The sequence below is a fragment of the Rhinopithecus bieti genome, unplaced genomic scaffold (assembly GCF_001698545.2).
Source record: "Rhinopithecus bieti isolate Rb0 unplaced genomic scaffold, ASM169854v2 scaffold_39703, whole genome shotgun sequence".
NCBI classification, from domain to species: Eukaryota; Metazoa; Chordata; class Mammalia; order Primates; family Cercopithecidae; genus Rhinopithecus; species Rhinopithecus bieti.
This window is the reverse complement of record NW_016816905.1, coordinates 1,527,109-1,546,425: the sequence shown is the minus strand read 5'-3', so window position 1 is coordinate 1,546,425 and position 19,317 is coordinate 1,527,109. Positions and strand designations below refer to the sequence as shown.

Sequence of the window (19,317 nt, the reverse complement as noted above, 5' to 3'; positions counted from 1 at the left end):
ACTGAAAGGTGCTTCTTGGAGCCAGCCCGCAAATCACGCATTTAGAAAAACATAACTATACACTCCTAACCCTAACTATTAGAAGTTAAAGTAATGGAATCTCGATGTAAACCCAATATCACTTTTTTGATGAGCTATTTTGAGTATAACAAATTTGAACTGTGCCAATGCTGGGAGAAAAACTTTAAAAGAAGAACGGAGCGAACAGTAGTTTCCTGCTCCGCTGACTAGAAACAGTAGGACGACACTCTCCCGGCTGGAGGTGAGCGCTTGCGCTCGCACTCAGTTGGCGCCCGCCCTCCTGCTTTTTCTCTAGCCGCCCTTTCCTCTTTCTTTCGCGCTCTAGACACCCGGGAAGGCCAGCCTAGCGTAGCTGGGCTCTGATTGGCTGCTTTGAAAGTCTACGGGCTACCCGATTGGTGGTTCCGGGGCCCTTTAGCGCGGTGAGTTTGAAACTGCTCGCACTTGGCTTCAAAGGTGGCTCTTGGAAGTTGAGCGGAGAGCGACGTGGTTGTGGTAGCTGCTGCTGGTGCGACCGCCGCGGGATAATAAGCCGGGTACAGTGGCTGGGGTCAGGGTCGTGTCTAGCGGGCGGCCCGGGGACCTCGGAGGGCGAGTATTGAGGAACGGGGTCCTCTAAGAAGGCCGGACTGGAGAGCAGGGACCTGCGCGGGGCCAGGCTGGGCCTCGGGGTGGGGTGGGCAGGGCCTTTGCCTGGGACTGGGCGTGTGAGCCACACTGGGCCGGCTTTAGAGGGAGGTTATGGGAGCCCAGCCTGGTGGGGTTAGGCGGCGTGGGGATGGGGGTGGGGGTTCGGGGCTGCAGTCGTGAGTTGAGGTCGGCTGTTCTCAGGAACTGCCTTAGAAGGCTTTCGGGTCTTGATTGAAGCAAAATCCGCTCCCCCACACTGAGCGCCAGCGAAGTGGCAGGCTCTTTCCTGGGCCCGGCCCCAGAGCGCCTTCCCATCCCGCCTCGGAGGTGGGAAAGCGGGACCGCACCTGGGCCAGGTACAAGCGCAGATTTCTAAAGCGAGGCTGCCCTCAGAAACCGATCCCGGAACTCGTGGGCCTTCTGGGGCTTGCTCTGCCCACGGTCCCGGTCCACCTGGAGCTGTTAAGAACACTCAGCCCAGGCACTTACAACTCATGAACAGTGTAGTGCAGTTTTTTTCATTTAAAAAGATACATCTCTGCTTTCTGGATTAATTTTTTCTTTGAAGATGAATGTGGGAAATAGAACTTAAAGGTCTGTTCAGAGCGGGCTTTATAAATGATTTTATCATCAGTGATGGGTGTTAGAAAAATGTAGGTAATTATGCCTGGAGTTCTGACGTTTCATTGGCAAACTTCAGAGGAAGTCTTGAACTTATGTTTTTTTTTTTTTTTAAACCCATTCACTGTGATTCAGGTATACAGTTTTTCTGCTTAGTCCTTGACATTGTGTAGGCTATAATTAGAATTTTGTCTGTGGAACTGCACTTTTCATTCTTTTGTTTTAGGGTGCTTAAGTGATATTTCCCACTCTTGGAAAAAGTACCTTGAAAGTCTTGGGAATGTTTGTGACCTCTGCAAGCAGAGGAAAAAAAGATTAAAATTGTCACGTGAGCAACTGGAAACACTTAAAATGTTTTTGCCGCTTTAAACAAAATTTTCCTAATGAACAGTCTGAACACATTTTAGTTCTCTCCTTATAACTATAAAAAATAGTGTTTTGAATAAAATTAGGAATATCATAAAGCGGTATAAATTTGTTGAAATATTTGGGTATAACTTTGGCACACTCAGGTACTAGTGTCACAACAAGGGAACATAATTCTGGTTTTTCTTTGGAAAGAATAGACAAGTTGATATCTGAATTTGAGGGTTATTTTGATTGGAAGAAGCTAAATAAATAGTACACTAGTATAGAACATACACATGTTTCCAGTGTCTCAGGAGTCAAGAAGGATGGAAAGTTATTGTAGGAGTTCTTACCCTTGTAAATATTGTTTGAATGTAGTCAATATTTATGGAATACTTATGTACTGCAGTAGGCACAGTGGAAAATGCTTTACATATAGTGTAATGCTTAAAACTACTCAAGTTAGTGGCATGTAATTAAGTCAGTTTTTCCTTCATTTTAGGATCTGCCATACCCATTGCCTAACTATGGAAGATTATACCAAAATAGAGAAAATTGGAGAAGGTGAGTGGTTTTAGTAATATAATTTTTTTGGAATTATTTAACAATGCTACAACTTCTGTAATATGAACACATGTAAATATTTATTAAAATTCAACCATTAAGATGTCTTGTAGTACCAGTGTGCATTAATATATGTTCTTTACTTAATAAACGCAAATTTGTTCACATTTCAAGAGAATTGAAATTACCGAATCCCTAATGACCCGTCCCTTCACCCCATAGTCTTACAGTCTTCTGATACTAAAGAAGTATCAGAAATACTTGTATTTTGAAGACACTATTGATGACTTGCACATGTGTTGAGGGGCAGAGGTTAGGGATGCAGAATTATGCTAATTTCATGATCTATTTTTAGTCTCTTTCAATTATTTTTAGGATGATAAATATTTTATCCAGACTTTATAGACTGGTTACAATAATTGACTTAATCTAATTTAAATACAATTTCTATTTAGTTACCATAAGAAAAAAATGACCTGTCATATGTACATGTTTAAGCTATTCTAAAACTATAACTTACGTATATAATCATTCCCTTTCTGTGGTACTTGAAGGAATGATCAGATCTATATATGGCACAAATGAGGGGTATACCCCTTCGCCTGTTCCTTGACTCCAACAGAACATTCTCAATTCTCCAGGTACAAAATAATTTGCTAGTAGAATCCAGTTTATATCGGTTCTGCCAGAAGGAAATTCCCAACTATATTTTTAATGTGATCAAAGACCTCACTTGACAAGAAATAGTAAAAAAAACAAGGGGGGAATACTGGAGGGAATTTAGTGAAATAGGAATGACAAGTTAGTGTGGTGTTCGATTGGAGGGGTGTGTGTGTGTATTTATTTTTATTTTTAAATAAATTAAATACCTCATACCCATTGTACTAAACAAATTTTGCTGCTGAATTAAAAATAATGTGATTAGTATGTCTAATGCTTTGTAGTATGTTTCTTAAATTCCCAGGGAATTTGTGTTGGTTTTAGTTTGGCATAAAAAAAGACCTTCTTAAAGTATAAATATATTTTTCTTTAAGATGATAGAACTCCAAACCTACAGGAAACTACAGATTTGACTTCTGAGAAAAGTACTTTAATTGCTACTATAAATAACAGCAGTTAAGAATGTAATTTTAAATTTAATCCATTACATGCATTAAGTCATATGACTTCCATTCTTTATTTCTATAAGTGTGACAGTGGTAAACCCTCTAACTTTTCTGGATCTCGGTTTCTGCCTCTGCAAATGGTGATAATTGGACTTAACACGAAAGATACGATTCAATTGAACAATATTATGGAAAGCATTTGTTTGAGTGCTTTAACTCAGAAAACCTTCAAATGTTTATCATTTGAACATTGTAATATTACTATGAACACCGTCTCCAAAACTGTCTCTTTACCAGCCTCATCTAATGCCACTCAACTCTAATTTAGATTTCTTTGATGTCCTCAAATGTATCCTGTGATTTGGCCTATGAGTTTTGGCAATGGCTGTTCTTTCTACCTGGAGGCCAGTCTCTACTGGCTTCATTTTTTATCTCCTCCTCTAGTCCAAGAACATTTTGTAGTTCCCTTTGCATCATGCTTAATATCCATTTTAATTATTATACCATAGTATCCTTGAGGACTGGGATTTTTGTCTTGTTCACAACTGTTTGCCCACTGCCTGTCAGTAGTGCCCAAACCACAGGAGATAGCTAAATAGATAATAATAACATCTGTGTTCCTTGTTTGTTCTTCTGAACACTGTTTCTTTTTCTCTGGCTTGTATTGTTGTTTCTACTCCAAGCCTGATTGTTTTGGATTATGTGCTGGATATTGTTTTGGAAAAATGAACTTGTGAAAATAAATGGAGGCCTAAATGATCCACACAGAATTTTCTTTTGGTTCTGCCAGGTATCTGGTTAAAGTCTAGTATTAAAATACTACTTTAAAAGTTATATTTTTTCCCCTCAACTTTTCATTTTGAACATTTCCAAATCTATATTGAAAGGTTTATGCAATGAACTTGTAATAGTTTTACCAAGATGTTGGTGTTTTGTCATATTTACTTTATTAACTGTGTGTATGTTAGCATTGTTTATTTTTTATTTTTTTCATTGACACATTTTAATTGTATGTATTCATGGGGTATGGTTTGGTGATTTGATACATGTATGTGTTGTATGATTAAATCATACAGAGTAATTAGCATATCCATCACCTCATGCATTTGTCATTTCTTTGTGGTGAGAACATTCAATTGTTTTGTGTTTTAATCCATTTCAAGTAAGTTGTAGAAATGTTCTACCCCTAAATCTGCATGTATATTCTGAATATCCACCCAAGGTCATGCCTTTCATTTGGTAGTTAATGCCTCTTTAATTCTGATTTAGAAGAGTCTGCCTTTTCTCTCACTTGACAGTGAGTCTTGACTACCTAATTCATTTCTTAAATACATCCAGACTTCACTATTTTAAATGTTAAAAAAATTGTTCTCTGGTTTCTTCTGAATTACAGAAATCTGAGTGTTGTCATACTAATCTTTGAACTCCTTCCTGTCTTAAGAAAATGTCTTTTTGGATCATAGAGTAGCTGTTATCCATGATGGTGGAAACTTAGCTGGCATTTAGTGGGCATTTGATAAATACTTGCTTAATGAAGGTTTTCTGCTTAAGGACTTCCATAACTTGATCATATCCTACATATTTTTCTTTTGTTTCTTTTTGTTTCCTGGGATAAATCTTCCATTCGATTTACACTGATCTTCTTCTAGGCTTACCTGTGTTCATGATTTTTGTCTCCTTAGTTATTTATACTAAGTTAAATACCCTAGAGTATTTCTGTCTTTAGAATTCCGAGTTCATTTTGGAGTATATACCATGTATTTCAAAAATAATTTTGGATGATTAACCAATAGAATAGCTCTGCTTTGTTTAACCCCTCTTCCAGTAGTTCAGTGAGAAGTGATATTATCTCTAAAATTCAACACATTGAGTGTTGGCCCTGGTTAATTGTTAATTCTGAAAGCTATTTAGGATTAGATGATATTGTACACTTGAGGGAGAAGAAAGGATGCTAGAAAAAAAATTAGTTCTGAACTTAACATTAACTGCTTATGTTACTACATTATGCAAGTGACTAATTTTCCTGAGATCACTTTAACAGTATGCCAGATGATTGTGCTGGTTTACCTACTTTTTGTGTTTAATGAGAGCTTAATTTACATCCAAAAAAATGTAGATTTTAAGTTTATGAAGGTTATCTACTTTTAAGGATGACTGTGAGGATTAAATATAGTCAATTCTCCTTTAACGTAGAGTAATTGTGGTTATCAGAAAGTTATACATTAATCCACAATTTAATCAGAATAGTATAAAATGGCTTTTATGTCAGTTTATAGTTTTAAAATGACACCAGTATTTAAGAAAACATAGACTTTTGTATAGAGGTTCTGTCAAAAAAATTAAGCTTAAGTAACATCAATTTGCTACTGCTCAAACCGTTTAATATTCTAACTAAGCAGTTGGTAATTTGTTGGTTTGTTAGCCTTTTTTGCAATATTGCTACCTTCAGAGAAACTCATAAAAGCTATAGAAGAGGCTTTTTTCCTAGAACAGTGCACTCTAATCACTTCTGAAGTTAAAACAATGCCGTGGAAAGCAAGCTATTCAACAAAATTTTGTGTGTACTTAAGGGATTCAGGACCTCCCTAAACTCCAACTCCTTGGAGTTTAAAAAGGCTTACATAGGGAATTCAGCGTTGCCACATATATGATACGTTTTAGCTAGTCTTCTCCCTTATTGCCATTTCATTCCCTGTATCCACCTCCTTCCTCCCTGCTATCCCTTATGATTGATATTGTTGCTCACTACCTGAAGCCCAGATATTGAGATCAGTATTTTTATCAACTTGTAAATGGGTGTGAGACTTTCCTAATGTGTAGTACATACTATGTGCTTTATTAGGTTTAATAAACATCTAGTCTTTTTTCTCCATTCTTTTGAGAATGAGGACTGTTGACTGTATTTTGAGATACAGATAAAAGTGTTTTGAAAAGCATAAAGCACTCTACAGTATTTTCTGAAAGTGTCATAATGACTTATCAGTAATATTTCCGGAGCCCAAATTTTTACACTATATTTTATGCCTGCTTTATTGCTGGGTAGGATATTGGCAGAAGGTTAATTTTAATTTGCAAATGATCTATTTTGTTCTGTAAAATATGCTGGAACATTAATGGTAATTTAAATGTATAGAAAACTTGTGATGACTACATGAATTTTATTTTTAAGCCATACAGATTGTAGTTACTCTCAATTTCTTTTTGGAAGCAATAAGGGTATGAGTAAGATACTTCCCATATGGCCACACCAGACATTTCTATCATGTGACCTTTATGAGATTCAATAATCTTAAAATCTTTCAGTTTGACCAGGTACCGTGGCTTACTCCTATAATCTCAGCACTTTGGGACGGCGAGGCGGGTAGATAGCTCACGAGTTCCAGACCAGCCTGGGCAACATGGTGAAACCCCATCTCTACCAAAAAGACAAAAATTAGCTGGGTGTAGTGGCGCGTGCCTGTAGTCCCAGCTACTTGGGAGGCTTGGTGGGAGGATACCTTGAACCCAGGAGGTGGAGGTTGTAGTGAGCCTTGATTGCCCCACTGCATTCCAACCTGGACAAGAGAACAAGACCCTGCCATGAGGAAAAAAAAAAAAAAAAAGAAGATCTTTTAGTTTGTGGGTGTGTCACACAGCATATTATTTACTTTGTTTCAGGTACCTATGGAGTTGTGTATAAGGGTAGACACAAAACTACAGGTCAAGTGGTAGCCATGAAAAAAATCAGACTAGAAAGTGAAGAGGAAGGGGTTCCTAGTACTGCAATTCGGGAAATTTCTCTATTAAAAGAACTTCGTCATCCAAATATAGTCAGGTATGGTATAATATCTGAATGTAAGCCATTTTCTGCATGCTATTTCAAATATAAATTTCAACTTGGAAATCTTTACATTTGCTTAATTTCTTGGTCTAGCCTTACCGAGTGGACTAGAACCCTATTTTTGTTGGTTGAAAATGCTGCACATATGTAAAAGAGAACAGGCTGGTAAAGCAGGAACAGAGTTAGAGGAGATTGGTGATGTAGATTAATATTTGGGGCTTGAAAAGCAAGGTAAATTGGCCATGGGAGTAAAGCCCTTTTCATAGAGCTTTGTCAACTCTCTCCTACTTGGGGAGCTCTAGTTCCTGAAGATCCTTTAGTCAGAGTCTTAAGAAAGGTAGCTAGGTCAAATGAAAAAGATTTTTTTCCTTAATGTATTTGCATTGGGTGTTTTTGGAGAGCTGTCTTCCTAACAGTCCAAGTTAAAATCTAATTGTATTTGTCTGGGGCTAGAGATTAGAAGTGGCTTTTAAGGTCAGATACCACTTTAAAATTTACTTTTAAGTAATTCACTTCGATGAAAAAATAAGATCTCAGCAATTAGTAGCCAACCTAGATATGTTCTTTTGGAATACAGGCTCCTTATAAATAAGTACCTCCTGTACAAGGCCTAATTTTAAATAGTTGCCCTGAGATTCCTTTCTTAAATTTGAGTTTTGTATCTCATCCATTAGGGAAGCTACTACATCTTCCCCAGTTTTTATTATAGCAACTGAAATTATGGAAGGAGTTTTATTTTGTGAAACAGAGGTCAAAAATGTTTGCTGGATTCTTCTTTCATATATATCTATTTTTTTCCCAGTCTTCAGGATGTGCTTATGCAGGATTCCAGGTTATATCTCATCTTTGAGTTTCTTTCCATGGATCTGAAGAAATACTTGGATTCTATCCCTCCTGGTCAGTACATGGATTCTTCACTCGTTAAGGTAAAAGCTTATCTAATTTTATTAATATTTATGCACTGTGGATATAAAGCGACTATGTACAGAAGTCCCTGGGTTTTGTGGGAATATGCTTGGAAAAAGTGTTAGAAAATAGAGTAAGAAAAGTATTTCATTTTCTCCCTCATGGTTAGTTTATACAGGTTAGAGTTACCAATGTTATTACCAGATACTGTTTCTAGTAAGTAAAAAGTAGTGCCTGAGATAACATAGAACTGCTAAGTATTGTTGGAAACTAGGGTAGTCTGGTCTTTCTTTGGCTGTCAGATATATGTAAAACAAAGTATTGAAAGCCTAGGGCAGAGTAGTGGTTGTAGGTGTTTTATTCCAGTTTTGAATATGTTTCGCTCAATTTATTGTAGACATTTATTATATTTCAGTTAAATTATAAAATTGTACAGTTTTAAGTACTGAAGTATATAAAAGTATCTTATTCTTGCACCAGTTCTACCAAACCACTCTGCAGAGGTAGTGCTGTCGTTAGTTTTATTCATAATCTTATACTTGTATGTTCACTTTGTATGTATATAAAGACTTTTTTTTACACAAAATGGACTTATTTGCACATGTATACGTATACATATTTTCCCTTTTTTGTGTAAAACATGAAGACATGTAGATCTACCTATGTCTAGTTACATTTTTGATATAATTATTTAAACCACTTCCATATTGATGAACATTTAAATTATTTTCCAACTTGGTTATTGTTGCTCTTATTAACAGTACTGCACTGAATGTCCTTATAGATATTTATCTTTGTATGCAACTTTATAGGATAAATTTTTAAAGTGGGAATAATGGATTGAAGATGTTTATTTACATTTTGATAGATACTGCCGGTTGCCCTCTAAAACACTTGTAGCAATTTACTCTTAAGTACTCATGGTGTATAACACTTATTGTTTTAGTACATCATTGCCAAAACTTGGTTTTATCAGTCTTTTAACTATGTGAAAGATTGTTTTAATTTTATATTTCATGACAATTTAACACTTCATATTTAGCTATTATAAACCGCCTATTCCTATTCTCTACTATATTTTCATTAGGATACTGTCTTTAACAATCTTGCGTGACTTTTGGACTTTCTGCTTTTATGTCTTTTAAGTCTTCCTCGCTCAAAGATCGAATGCATTAGAATAATACATGTCAGTATTTTTCTGGTAGTTTTAGTAAGTCCTGTCTTCTACACACACTTTTTTTGTCTTAAATTCTGTATGAATCAAGATTTATTTTGACTTAAAAACTGGGATACAGATTCAGCTTTATCTTTTTTCAAATGACTAGCCAGTTGTTCTAACTGGTTTTATGTACAGGCAACAATGGTTTTACTTACAATTTTTCAATTTTACAATGAAGCAGAAATGATGCACATTCACTAGAAACCATACTTCATTTACCCATACAACCATTCTGTTTTTTCACTTTCAGTACAGTATTCAATAAATAACGAGGTATTCAACACTTCCAACTATATGCTAATGTAAGTGTTTCGAGCACATTTAAGGTGGGCTATGCTTAGCTATGTTTGGTAGGTTAGGTGTATTCAATGCATTTCGACAAAGTCTTTTCAACTTAGAATAAGTTTATCCAGATGGAGCATCCGTTTTGTTTTGTTTTTGAACGCCACTTGTCCCTCTAAGATGGAGCATCTGTATTATTTCCCAATTTCAAACTGTAAGTCATTTTCTGTGTACTTTGTTCTTGTAGTATCCATGTTACTTCAGATGTCAATGACATTGTCTTTGGCAACAAATGTCTTGTAAAGCACTTTTCTCTGAACTAAGCAGCATTTTATGATAATTTTATCCATTTCAATATATAATCATAATATCTTTGCCATCACTTTTAGAATCTAGTTTTTTCAAAAAGGAAATGAATATGTAAAAATGAAAGATAGAAAAGGCCAACTGTATTGAAGATAGAAAATAGAGTTGGTAGAGGTATATGGAAGAAAATTCAAGAGGCTTCTATGTAGAGAACCAACTTGTAATTTTAAGGATTGGGGACCAAAAATGTTTAAAGACTAAATGCGTTGACATTATAGATATGTCTATAAGGTGAAGATCATTTTCTTAGGTATACAAATGTGATGTTGTATGTAAACGGCTTCCCACCCACAAATGCTTATTAGCCTAAAATGGCCTGAAAGCTCCAGTAATTAAATTATTTCTCTGGAACCTAATTTTTTGTCTTTGAAACAGATTATTTAGAAAATCATGTACTTTGCTTAAGTTTCTAACTTTTATTTGGTTTTTCCAGAGTTATTTATACCAAATCCTACAGGGGATTGTGTTTTGTCACTCTAGAAGAGTTCTTCACAGAGACTTAAAACCTCAAAATCTCTTGATTGATGACAAAGGAACAATTAAACTGGCTGATTTTGGCCTTGCCAGAGCTTTTGGAATACCTATTAGAGTATATACACATGAGGTAAGTAGAATAGTGGTTTTTGATGGCTTTTGAATGTGTGTGATTGCTAGATTATTTTCTGTATTTGTGAAGTCAAGAAATAATAAAAGATATCTACTCAGTGCCAGTATCAATTTATTGCCTCTCAGCTCCAAATGCATTGCATGCTATGTGAGAATATAACTGAAGCCTTTAAGTATTTTTTCTTTGCCAGCTCCTATGTTAAGGTAGAGGGTACTAGAGAGACACAGTAGCAGGAGGAAGGGATATTCCTAGCTACAGTTTTTACGTTCTCATTATTTTTTACTTTATTTACATTATTCCCATCCTTTGTTGTACTTTAATTCTTTATATTAAACTCCCCATTCAAGTCACCACCTCGGTTTCTGTCTCCTGACTGAACCCTTCCTGATTATAGTCAGATTGATTCAAAGACAGGGTTTGTTCCTTAAGGTATATTATTTCTGATACATTTAGGAATTAATTTGTTTAATCTGTGTTATATTGCTGACTTGGCATTTAGTGTTTCTGAAGGAAAGGGAACATTGTAACATATAGTAAAGGATTAATGAAAAGCTATCTTCTGTGGAGTTGTCTACCCTTGACCCAAAGACTGTCTCCAGATCAAAACTAATAACAGTGCTCATCTGATTAGTTGTCTTGGCTGGTTGTTAGCTATTTTTATCTTTTTTTTTTTTTTTAAGACGGCGTCTCGCTCTGTCGCCCGGGCTGGAGTGGCGTGGCGCGATCTCTGCTCACTGCAAGCGCCGCCTCCCGGGTTCATGCCATTCTCCTGCCTCAGCCTTCTGAGTAGCTGGGACTACAGGCGCACGCCACCAAGCCTGGCTAATTTGCTAATTTTTTGTACTTTTTTTTTTTTAGTAGAGATGGGGTTTCACCGTGTTAGCCAGGATGGTCTCTATCTCCTGACCTCGTGATTCGCCCGCCTCGGTCTCCCAAAGTGCTGGGATTACAGGCATGAGCGACCCGCACCCCGCCCTTGTTATCATTTTTTTACATGGCTATATAAATAAACTAAGATTATTTTGTTTTCTTTGTCTTAAACAAATGATATTGATCTCATTACCTTTGTTCTAAGAGGCAATATTTTTACCATATGATAAATATACTAAAATGGTTCTATATCACTAATAAGCTGTTATTTGACTTATTCATGTTTTTTAAATAATTTAAAAATCATTTTTTATTGACACATACATATTTATGGGGTACAGTGTAGTATTTGGATACATGTATGCAATGTGTGTTAGTTAAATTGGGGTAGTTAGCATATTCATTGCCCCAAGCATTTATTGTTTCTTTTTGTTGGGAACATTCAAAATTCTTTGTTCTGGCTATTTGAAAATTTACAGTAAATTATTGGTAACTAGTCAGCTTACAGTGCTATAGAACACTAGAGCTTATTTTTCTTTTTGAGCTGTAGTTGTATCCATAAACTATATCTTATCTCTATTTTCCTTTTCTAAGCCCTGAATAATCACTATTCTACTCTATGGCCATTAGATCAACTTTTTATGTTTTCATGTATGAGTGAAAACGTAGTATTTATCCTTCTGTGCCTGGCTTATTTCACAGCTCATCCTTGTTGCCATAAATGACAGGATTTCATTCTTTTTTTTGTGGCTGAGTAGTATTCTAGTATTCCATTGTGTACACCCTCACATATGTGTGTGTACACTACATTTTCTGTGTGTGTATGGGTGTGTGTATACACATTTTCTTTATCTGTTGATGGAAACATAGGTTGATTCCGTATCTTGGCTATTGTGAAGAGTGCTTCAATAAACATGGGAGTGCAGCTATCTCTTTGACATAATTGATTTTATTTATTTTGGACATACACCCCCAGCAGTGGGATTGCTAAATTATATGGTAGTTCTAGTTTGTAGAGTTTTGAGGATCCTCTAAATAGTTTTTCACATTGATTCTACTGATTTAAATTCCCACCAACAGTGCATAAAAGTTGCCCTTTCTCTGCATTCTTGTCAGCACTTTTTGTCTTTTGATGATAATTACTCTAACTGGGGTGTGATAGTTCATTGTGGTTTTGATTTGCATTTCCCTGATGAATAGTGATGTTGAGCACTTTTTCATATACTTGCTGGTCATTTGTATGTCTTTTGAGAAAGTTTTATTCAGATCATTTGACCATTTTTAAAATTGGATTCTTACTATTATTTTTTTATTCTGGATATTAATTCTTTGCTGGATGAGTGATTTGCAAACAATTTCTCCCATTCTGCAGATAGCTGCTTCATTCTGTTATTCTGTTATTTGTTTCTTTGCTATGCAGAAGCTTTTTAGTTCAATATAATCCCGTTTGTCTATTTGTTGTTGCTGAGACAGGGTGGAATGCCTATGATGGAATGCAGTGGCGCGAACAGGGCTCACTGCAACCTCAACCTCCTGGGCTCCAGTGATCCTCCCATGTCAGCCTCCTGAGTAACTGGGCCCATATACAGGCGTGCAACACCATGCTAGGCTAATTTTTTAAATTTTTGTAGAGATGGGGCTGTCAGCATATTTCCCAGGCTGTTCTCGAACTCCTAGACTCATGCAGTCCTCCCACTTTGGCCTCCCAGAGTGTTGGGATTATAGGCATGAGCTGCTGCACCTGGCCGCCTCATTTGTCTATTTTTGATATTGTTGTTTGAGCTTTTGAGGTCTTACCCACATGATTTTTGTCCAGATCAATATCGATAACAGTGTTTGCCCTGTTTTCTTCTAGTAGTTTCATAGTTTAAGGTCTTTTTAAATCTATTTTGAGTTGATTTTTGTGTATGGTTAGATATAGGGGTTTAGTTTCATTGTTCTGCATATGGATTATCCAGTTTTCCCAGCACCATTTATTGAAGAGATTGGCTTTTCCCTAGTGAATGTTCTTGTCATCTTTCTCAAAAATGAGTTGACTATAAATACATGGATTTATTTCTGGATTCTCTATTTTGTTCTATTGGTCTATGCATCTCTTTTTATGCTATATCATGCTATTTTGGTTACTATAGCTTTGTAATACATTTTTGAAGTCAAGTGGTATGATGCTTTCAGCTTTGTTCTTTTTGCTCAAGATTAGTTTAGCTATTTTGGGTCTTTTTTTAGTTCTATATGAATTTTAGGATTTCTTTTTATTTTTGTGAAGAATGTCCTTGGTATTTTGATGGAGATTGCACTGAATTTGTAGATTGTATTGAGTGGTAATATGGTCATTTTTATATTCTTGCAGTTCATGAACATGGGATGTCTTTTCTTTTTTTTTAACTTCCTAAATTTTTTTCTTCAATGTTTTATAGTTTTTGGTGTAGAGATTATACATCTCCTTGGTTAAATTTATTCCTAGGTTTTTTTTGCAGCTAGTATACATTAGATTGCTTTCTTGATTTATTTTTCAGCCAGTTTGTTATTGGTGTATAGAAACTATTAATTTTTGTATGCTGATTTTGAGTTTGTATACTGCAACTTTGTTAATCAGTTCTAAGAGTTTTTGGTGGACTCTCAAGTTTTTCTGTATATAAGATCATCTCTGCACACAGGGACAATTTGACTTCTTCCTTTGCAATTTGGATGCCCTTTATTTTTTTCTCATGTTTCTTATTCATGTTATAATGGTACTGTTATGTACCATCTTAGCAAGTGAAAAGTACCTGCACTTTGTTCAGTATCACCCCAAATCTATTACCAATGGGTTCGGTTTTTCAGTGAGGGGGAAGGTAAGGCTGTATAACTGTCTTGATCTTTAGTGATTTGAAAAGCAAAAAAAGATTTATTACGCTTTTATCTGTTTTGTCTTCTAATGAATAAAACTTAGAAATGAAATATTTATCTTCAATTTTGTGTACCTTTAATTGACTTAATATTATTGGTGGCAGTCATACAACCTTTAAAGGATAGTCCTAATAAAAATATAGATGTTCAAGTTTAGCTTTCTATGCACCACATTCATTCATTGTAAAAATTTGCTTTTTAATAGGTAGTAACACTCTGGTACAGATCTCCAGAAGTATTGCTGGGGTCAGCTCGTTACTCAACTCCAGTTGACATTTGGAGTATAGGCACCATATTTGCTGAACTAGCAACTAAAAAACCACTTTTCCATGGGGATTCAGAAATTGATCAACTCTTCAGGATTTTCAGGTAGCTATTAAAAACTGAGATAATAAAGGTAACATGTAACAATGAGATTACATTTATGCTTTAACTAAGAAATTTTTGTTTTCCTGTTTTTTAGAGCTTTGGGCACTCCCAATAATGAAGTGTGGCCAGAAGTGGAATCTTTACAGGACTATAAGAATACATTTCCCAAATGGAAACCAGGAAGCCTAGCATCCCATGTCAAAAACTTGGATGAAAATGGCTTGGATTTGCTCTCGGTAAGGAGTGCCCTTTATACTGAATTCCAAATTATTGATGATTCAGAATATATTCAGTTCTTTCTTTTACCTAGAAAATAGGAAGAATGCTCACATTTTTTAGCTAGGTGTCTGTTATGTACATTGTATTATGCTAGCTTCATTTTAGATATCAAGAGGCACTAGTGGCTTTGAGAGGAAGATTTAGCATTAGTTTTTGTTTTTTATCTGACAAGTAGCAGTGGACATTTTGAGGGAGAGACCAGGATTAATACACTTTTTTTTTCAAGTTGCTGAATTGTAGTGGCTCTCTTTTCTAGCATTTTTGTCATTACTAAGCCCTCTTAGTTTATGCTAGATGTAAGCGTTTTTCTTATTGGTTGATATTTTAAATTATTAAAGCCATCTTTGGAATAAGCTTTATTCACACTTTGTACCTAGCTTCTCCATCAGAAGGATCTATTGCTATACCAGTTTATATGTTTTCTCATTGGTCCTCGGGTTACTTTCAGAGTGTAAAAACTCCTTATGCCACAAAATTAAGCTTAGATTTCCCCCAAATCAAATACTATAAATCAGATTCCTTAGTCTAGCCACAATTGACATATCTTGGAGTGGATAAATCTTTGTTGCTGGCATTGTTCTGTGCATCATAGCTTGTTTAGTGGCATGGCATCACTGTCTTCGACTCTCTAGATGCCAGTAGTATACTCTTCACAGTTAGAACAACCAAAAGTGTCTCCAGATATTGCCAAATGTCTCCTGATGGGCAAAGTCTATCCTAGTTGAGAACCATTATTGTAAATTAAACTTGGTTTCAAATTTGAGCTTTATTCCTTAGCTCTGTGAACTTGGGCAAGTTACTTCCCTTTGAGCCTCGATGTTCTCATTTGTAAAATGGCACTAATACCTACTTTTTTTTTTTTTTTTTTTTTTTTTTTTTTTTTTTTTTTTTTTTTTTTTTTTTGAGACAGAGTCTCGCTCTGTCGCCCAGGCTGGAGTGCAGTGGCCGGATCTCAGCTCACTGCAAGCTCCGCCTCCCAGGTTTACGCCATTCTCCTGCCTCAGCCTCCCGAGTAGCTGGGACTACAAGCGCCCGCCACCTCGCCCGGCTAGTTTTTTATATTTTTTTTTAGTAGAGACGGGGTTTCACCCGGTTAGCCAGGATGGTCTCGATCTCCTGACCTTGTGATCCGTCCGTCTCGGCCTCCCAGAGTGCTGGGATTACAGGCTTGAGCCACCCGCGCCCGGCCGACCTACGCCCTTTAACTTTTAGCTATGGGAATTGAGTACCATGATTTATCCAAAGCAGTTTGTATGGTGCTGGTTACATGAGAGTTCAGATGGTAACTAGTTAGTAAAATCTCTAGTCTGCTTGTTGATTTGATTTTATTTTTTTAAGATTAGTGTTTCTTAAAGATCAAATTTACAATCCTAAACTTTATTTAGCTTTTTCTGGTGCATAAACTAACTTATATTAAGTTGTCTGACTGTAATTCTTTTAGTGACTCAATTTTAGCTATTTTTATAACACATTGTGCTGTGAAGGGTTTTATTTGGAACTTGTTGGAAGCTACATCAGAAACTGCCGTTAATTAATTGCCATTTAAAGAATGTTGTAAATAACTCAGGTGGCCATTTAATTCTCAACGTAAATATAATTAACTAGACATGTTTCCTATATTTATGTCTTAGTTTTAAAGCTATTTCTGAATGCTTGAGTCTTACCATAATTGATAACAAAAAGAGGTTATCGAGAATATCTGTGATTTACAGAGTAGGTTAATCTAGACCTCAAGGGTGAAATGTAGGGGAAGAGACATTTGTGTGTTAAACTAGTAGAAATGCTCATTTAATAGATATTCACTGAAAGTATTAGTTTTGGTTTATTGCTAGAAAAGTTGAGGTTTTATGGAGATTTTGTAAAAAATGATTTATTTCCTAAATAAATATCTCTTTTTCTTTTTTCTCCCAGAAAATGTTAATCTATGATCCAGCCAAACGAATTTCTGGCAAAATGGCACTGAATCATCCATATTTTAATGATGTGGACAATCAGATTAAGAAGATGTAGCTTTTGACAAAAGTTTCCACATGTTATAACAACAGATAGTTGTGTTTTATTGTTAACTCTTGTCTATTTTGTCTTATATATATTTCTTTGTTATCAAACTTAAGCTGTACTTCATCTTCTAATTTCAAAAGTATAACTTAAAAATGTAAATATTCTATATGAATTTAAATATAATTCTGTATATGTGTGTAGGTCTCACTGTAACAACTGTTACTGTAATAAAACTATAATATTGATATCAGGAATCGGGAAAAAATTTGAGTTGGCTTAAATCATCTCAGTCCTTATGGCAAAGTAAGGACTAAGTCCTTAGTTTCCTGTAGTTGGAACTACTAAAATTTAGGAAAGTGCTAAGTTCAAGTTTCATAATGCTTTGAAGTATTTTTATGCTCTGAATGTTTAAATGTTCTCATCAGTTTCTTGCCATGTTGTAACTATACAACCTGGCTAAAGATGAATATTTTTCTCCTGGTATTTTAATTTTTGACCTAAATGTCTAAGCATTCGGAATGAGAAAACTACAGAATTGAGAAATTATGCTAAATTTATAGGAGTTTTCAGTAACTTAAAAAGCTAACATGAGAGCATGCCAAAATTTGCTAAGTCTTACAAAGATCAAGGGCTGTCCGCAACAGGGAAGAACAGTTTTGAAAATTTATGAACTATCCTATTTTTAGATATGTTTTGAAAGCTTTTTGTCTAAGTGAATTCTTATGCCTTGGTCAGAGTAATAACTGAAGGAGTTGCTTATCTTGGCTTTCAAGTTTGAGTTTAAAACTACACATTTTGACATAGTGTTTATTAGTAACCGTCTAAAAAGGCTCTAATGTATATTTAGCTAAAATTACTAGCTTTGGGAATTAAATTGTTTAACTAATAATGCTGCTCATTGTGATTCTTATAAGCAGCCTAATTTGAATTATTTGCTGCAATCAAGAGAAGTGTACAATAGTTTTATTACTTTTTTAGCATACTTCTATCCTTTTTCCAACCATATCTCCTCTATTTTTCCTCCTGGTTAACGGGCTAGAATGTGCATTCCTGGATTACTGGCTTTTACACTCGATTGGCTATGTAATGAGGGATCTATCTAATTCATCTTGTCTTGGAAATGTTGCACTCTAGAAGAAAGTGTGTGTCACGTTCTTCAGCAGCAGGACCTCTTATGATTGGTGGTGTGGTTGTCCTGTTCTGTAGTCTTTGGTGGAAGCCAGTTTGTTGTAAGAGAATGTAGAGCCTATTAATGGAAGTCATTAGGGTTATATTGTGGAGGATTGCATGGCAGGAATTGGGTAAATGAAAGGTAACACTAAAGATTGGAGATGGTATAATGGCGTATCTATAGGTCTGTGTTTCCTTATCTATGAAGTGAGGCATTGAACTAGATCTGTTTTGCAAATTGTGGCTTGCAATCCTTTAGTGATTTACAACCAGCATTAATCACCAATCCCTTTCCTACCCCAGTGTAGAACAGAAACTAGCAGTGTATCCTATATAATTATTTGCTTATTTATTTTTTCAGTAGTATATAGATACATGGGTGATACAAATGTTTGGGGCCTTGTAGATAATGTAGAAACAGCATGCAACCTCACCGCTCTTGCTCCACGGAGTCCAAGTGTCTGAAAAGTTGACAGTACATCAAATTAGAACTGACTTGGTAGACCAGGGAAATGAGACAGATGGTAGGACACTGTCATCTCTTGCTATAATGAGTGACCTACTTTTGATCCTGTGTCAACCAACTTCAGTGACTAGGTGAGAAGCTACTGAATTGTGTCCTCATCTCAAATGTATTTTTAAATTAGTTTGTGCTATGGTACTTCTGACTAATTTTAAAATGGAGCTTGTCTCTAGGCTAGTGACCCTTAAGTCTTTTATGTGCCAGAAATGCCCAGAAGCTAACTCTGGCACTACCCTGAATTCAGATTTTGAAAATTGGGAAATGTATCCCAATAATGCATTTTTTCAAAAGCTCCCCAAGCTGATTTAGATGAATTCCATTGTCATCAGTAGTGGTGAGTTTGACCATTTGGGGCCTGTATCTGGTTTTAGTTGTCTTAAAACTTAATGACATCATGCAATATCTTTAAAGTTACTCTATTTCTCTTTGAGTTTGCACTCTTTAGTGGAGGGGAGAAAGCTGCATATTTCATACATATACCAGCATAGGCTTCATATATGTGAGCACAGCAGTGAAATCTTTACTAATTTATTTGGGCATGGCCTATATAAAGTAAAAGTTTTTGAAAAAATGGTATTTGAGAGTTTAATAAAATGGCCCAATAAAGGGTCTTTTGGGGACTTAGATTAACAGGGTAAAATAGTTTTTAATTTTAGCAAAATATTTTAAAGCACTTGAGGAGACTTGAAAACTCTTAGGTAGAACTTTTTTTTTTTTTTTTTTTTT

At 35.6% G+C, this 19,317-nt stretch overlaps 1 protein-coding gene across 2 annotated transcripts; it reads left to right on the top strand.

Moving 5' to 3' along the window:
* Positions 1-311: 311 nt before the first annotated feature.
* Positions 312-17,787, top strand: CDK1 (cyclin dependent kinase 1). 2 transcript variants are annotated; one of them, XM_017855509.1, is made up of 8 exons: positions 312-443; positions 2,123-2,184; positions 6,948-7,104; positions 7,913-8,036; positions 10,317-10,487; positions 14,455-14,618; positions 14,713-14,854; positions 16,809-17,787. In XM_017855509.1, the coding sequence occupies exons 2-8, from the start codon at positions 2,148-2,150 to the stop codon at positions 16,905-16,907; spliced, it is 894 nt and encodes a 297-aa protein (XP_017710998.1). In that variant the 5' UTR covers positions 312-443; positions 2,123-2,147; the 3' UTR covers positions 16,908-17,787. The 2 variants fall into 2 exon arrangements, with proteins under 2 accessions (XP_017710998.1, XP_017710997.1); XM_017855508.1 differs by having other exon boundaries at positions 435-557.
* Positions 17,788-19,317: the final 1,530 nt, after the last annotated feature.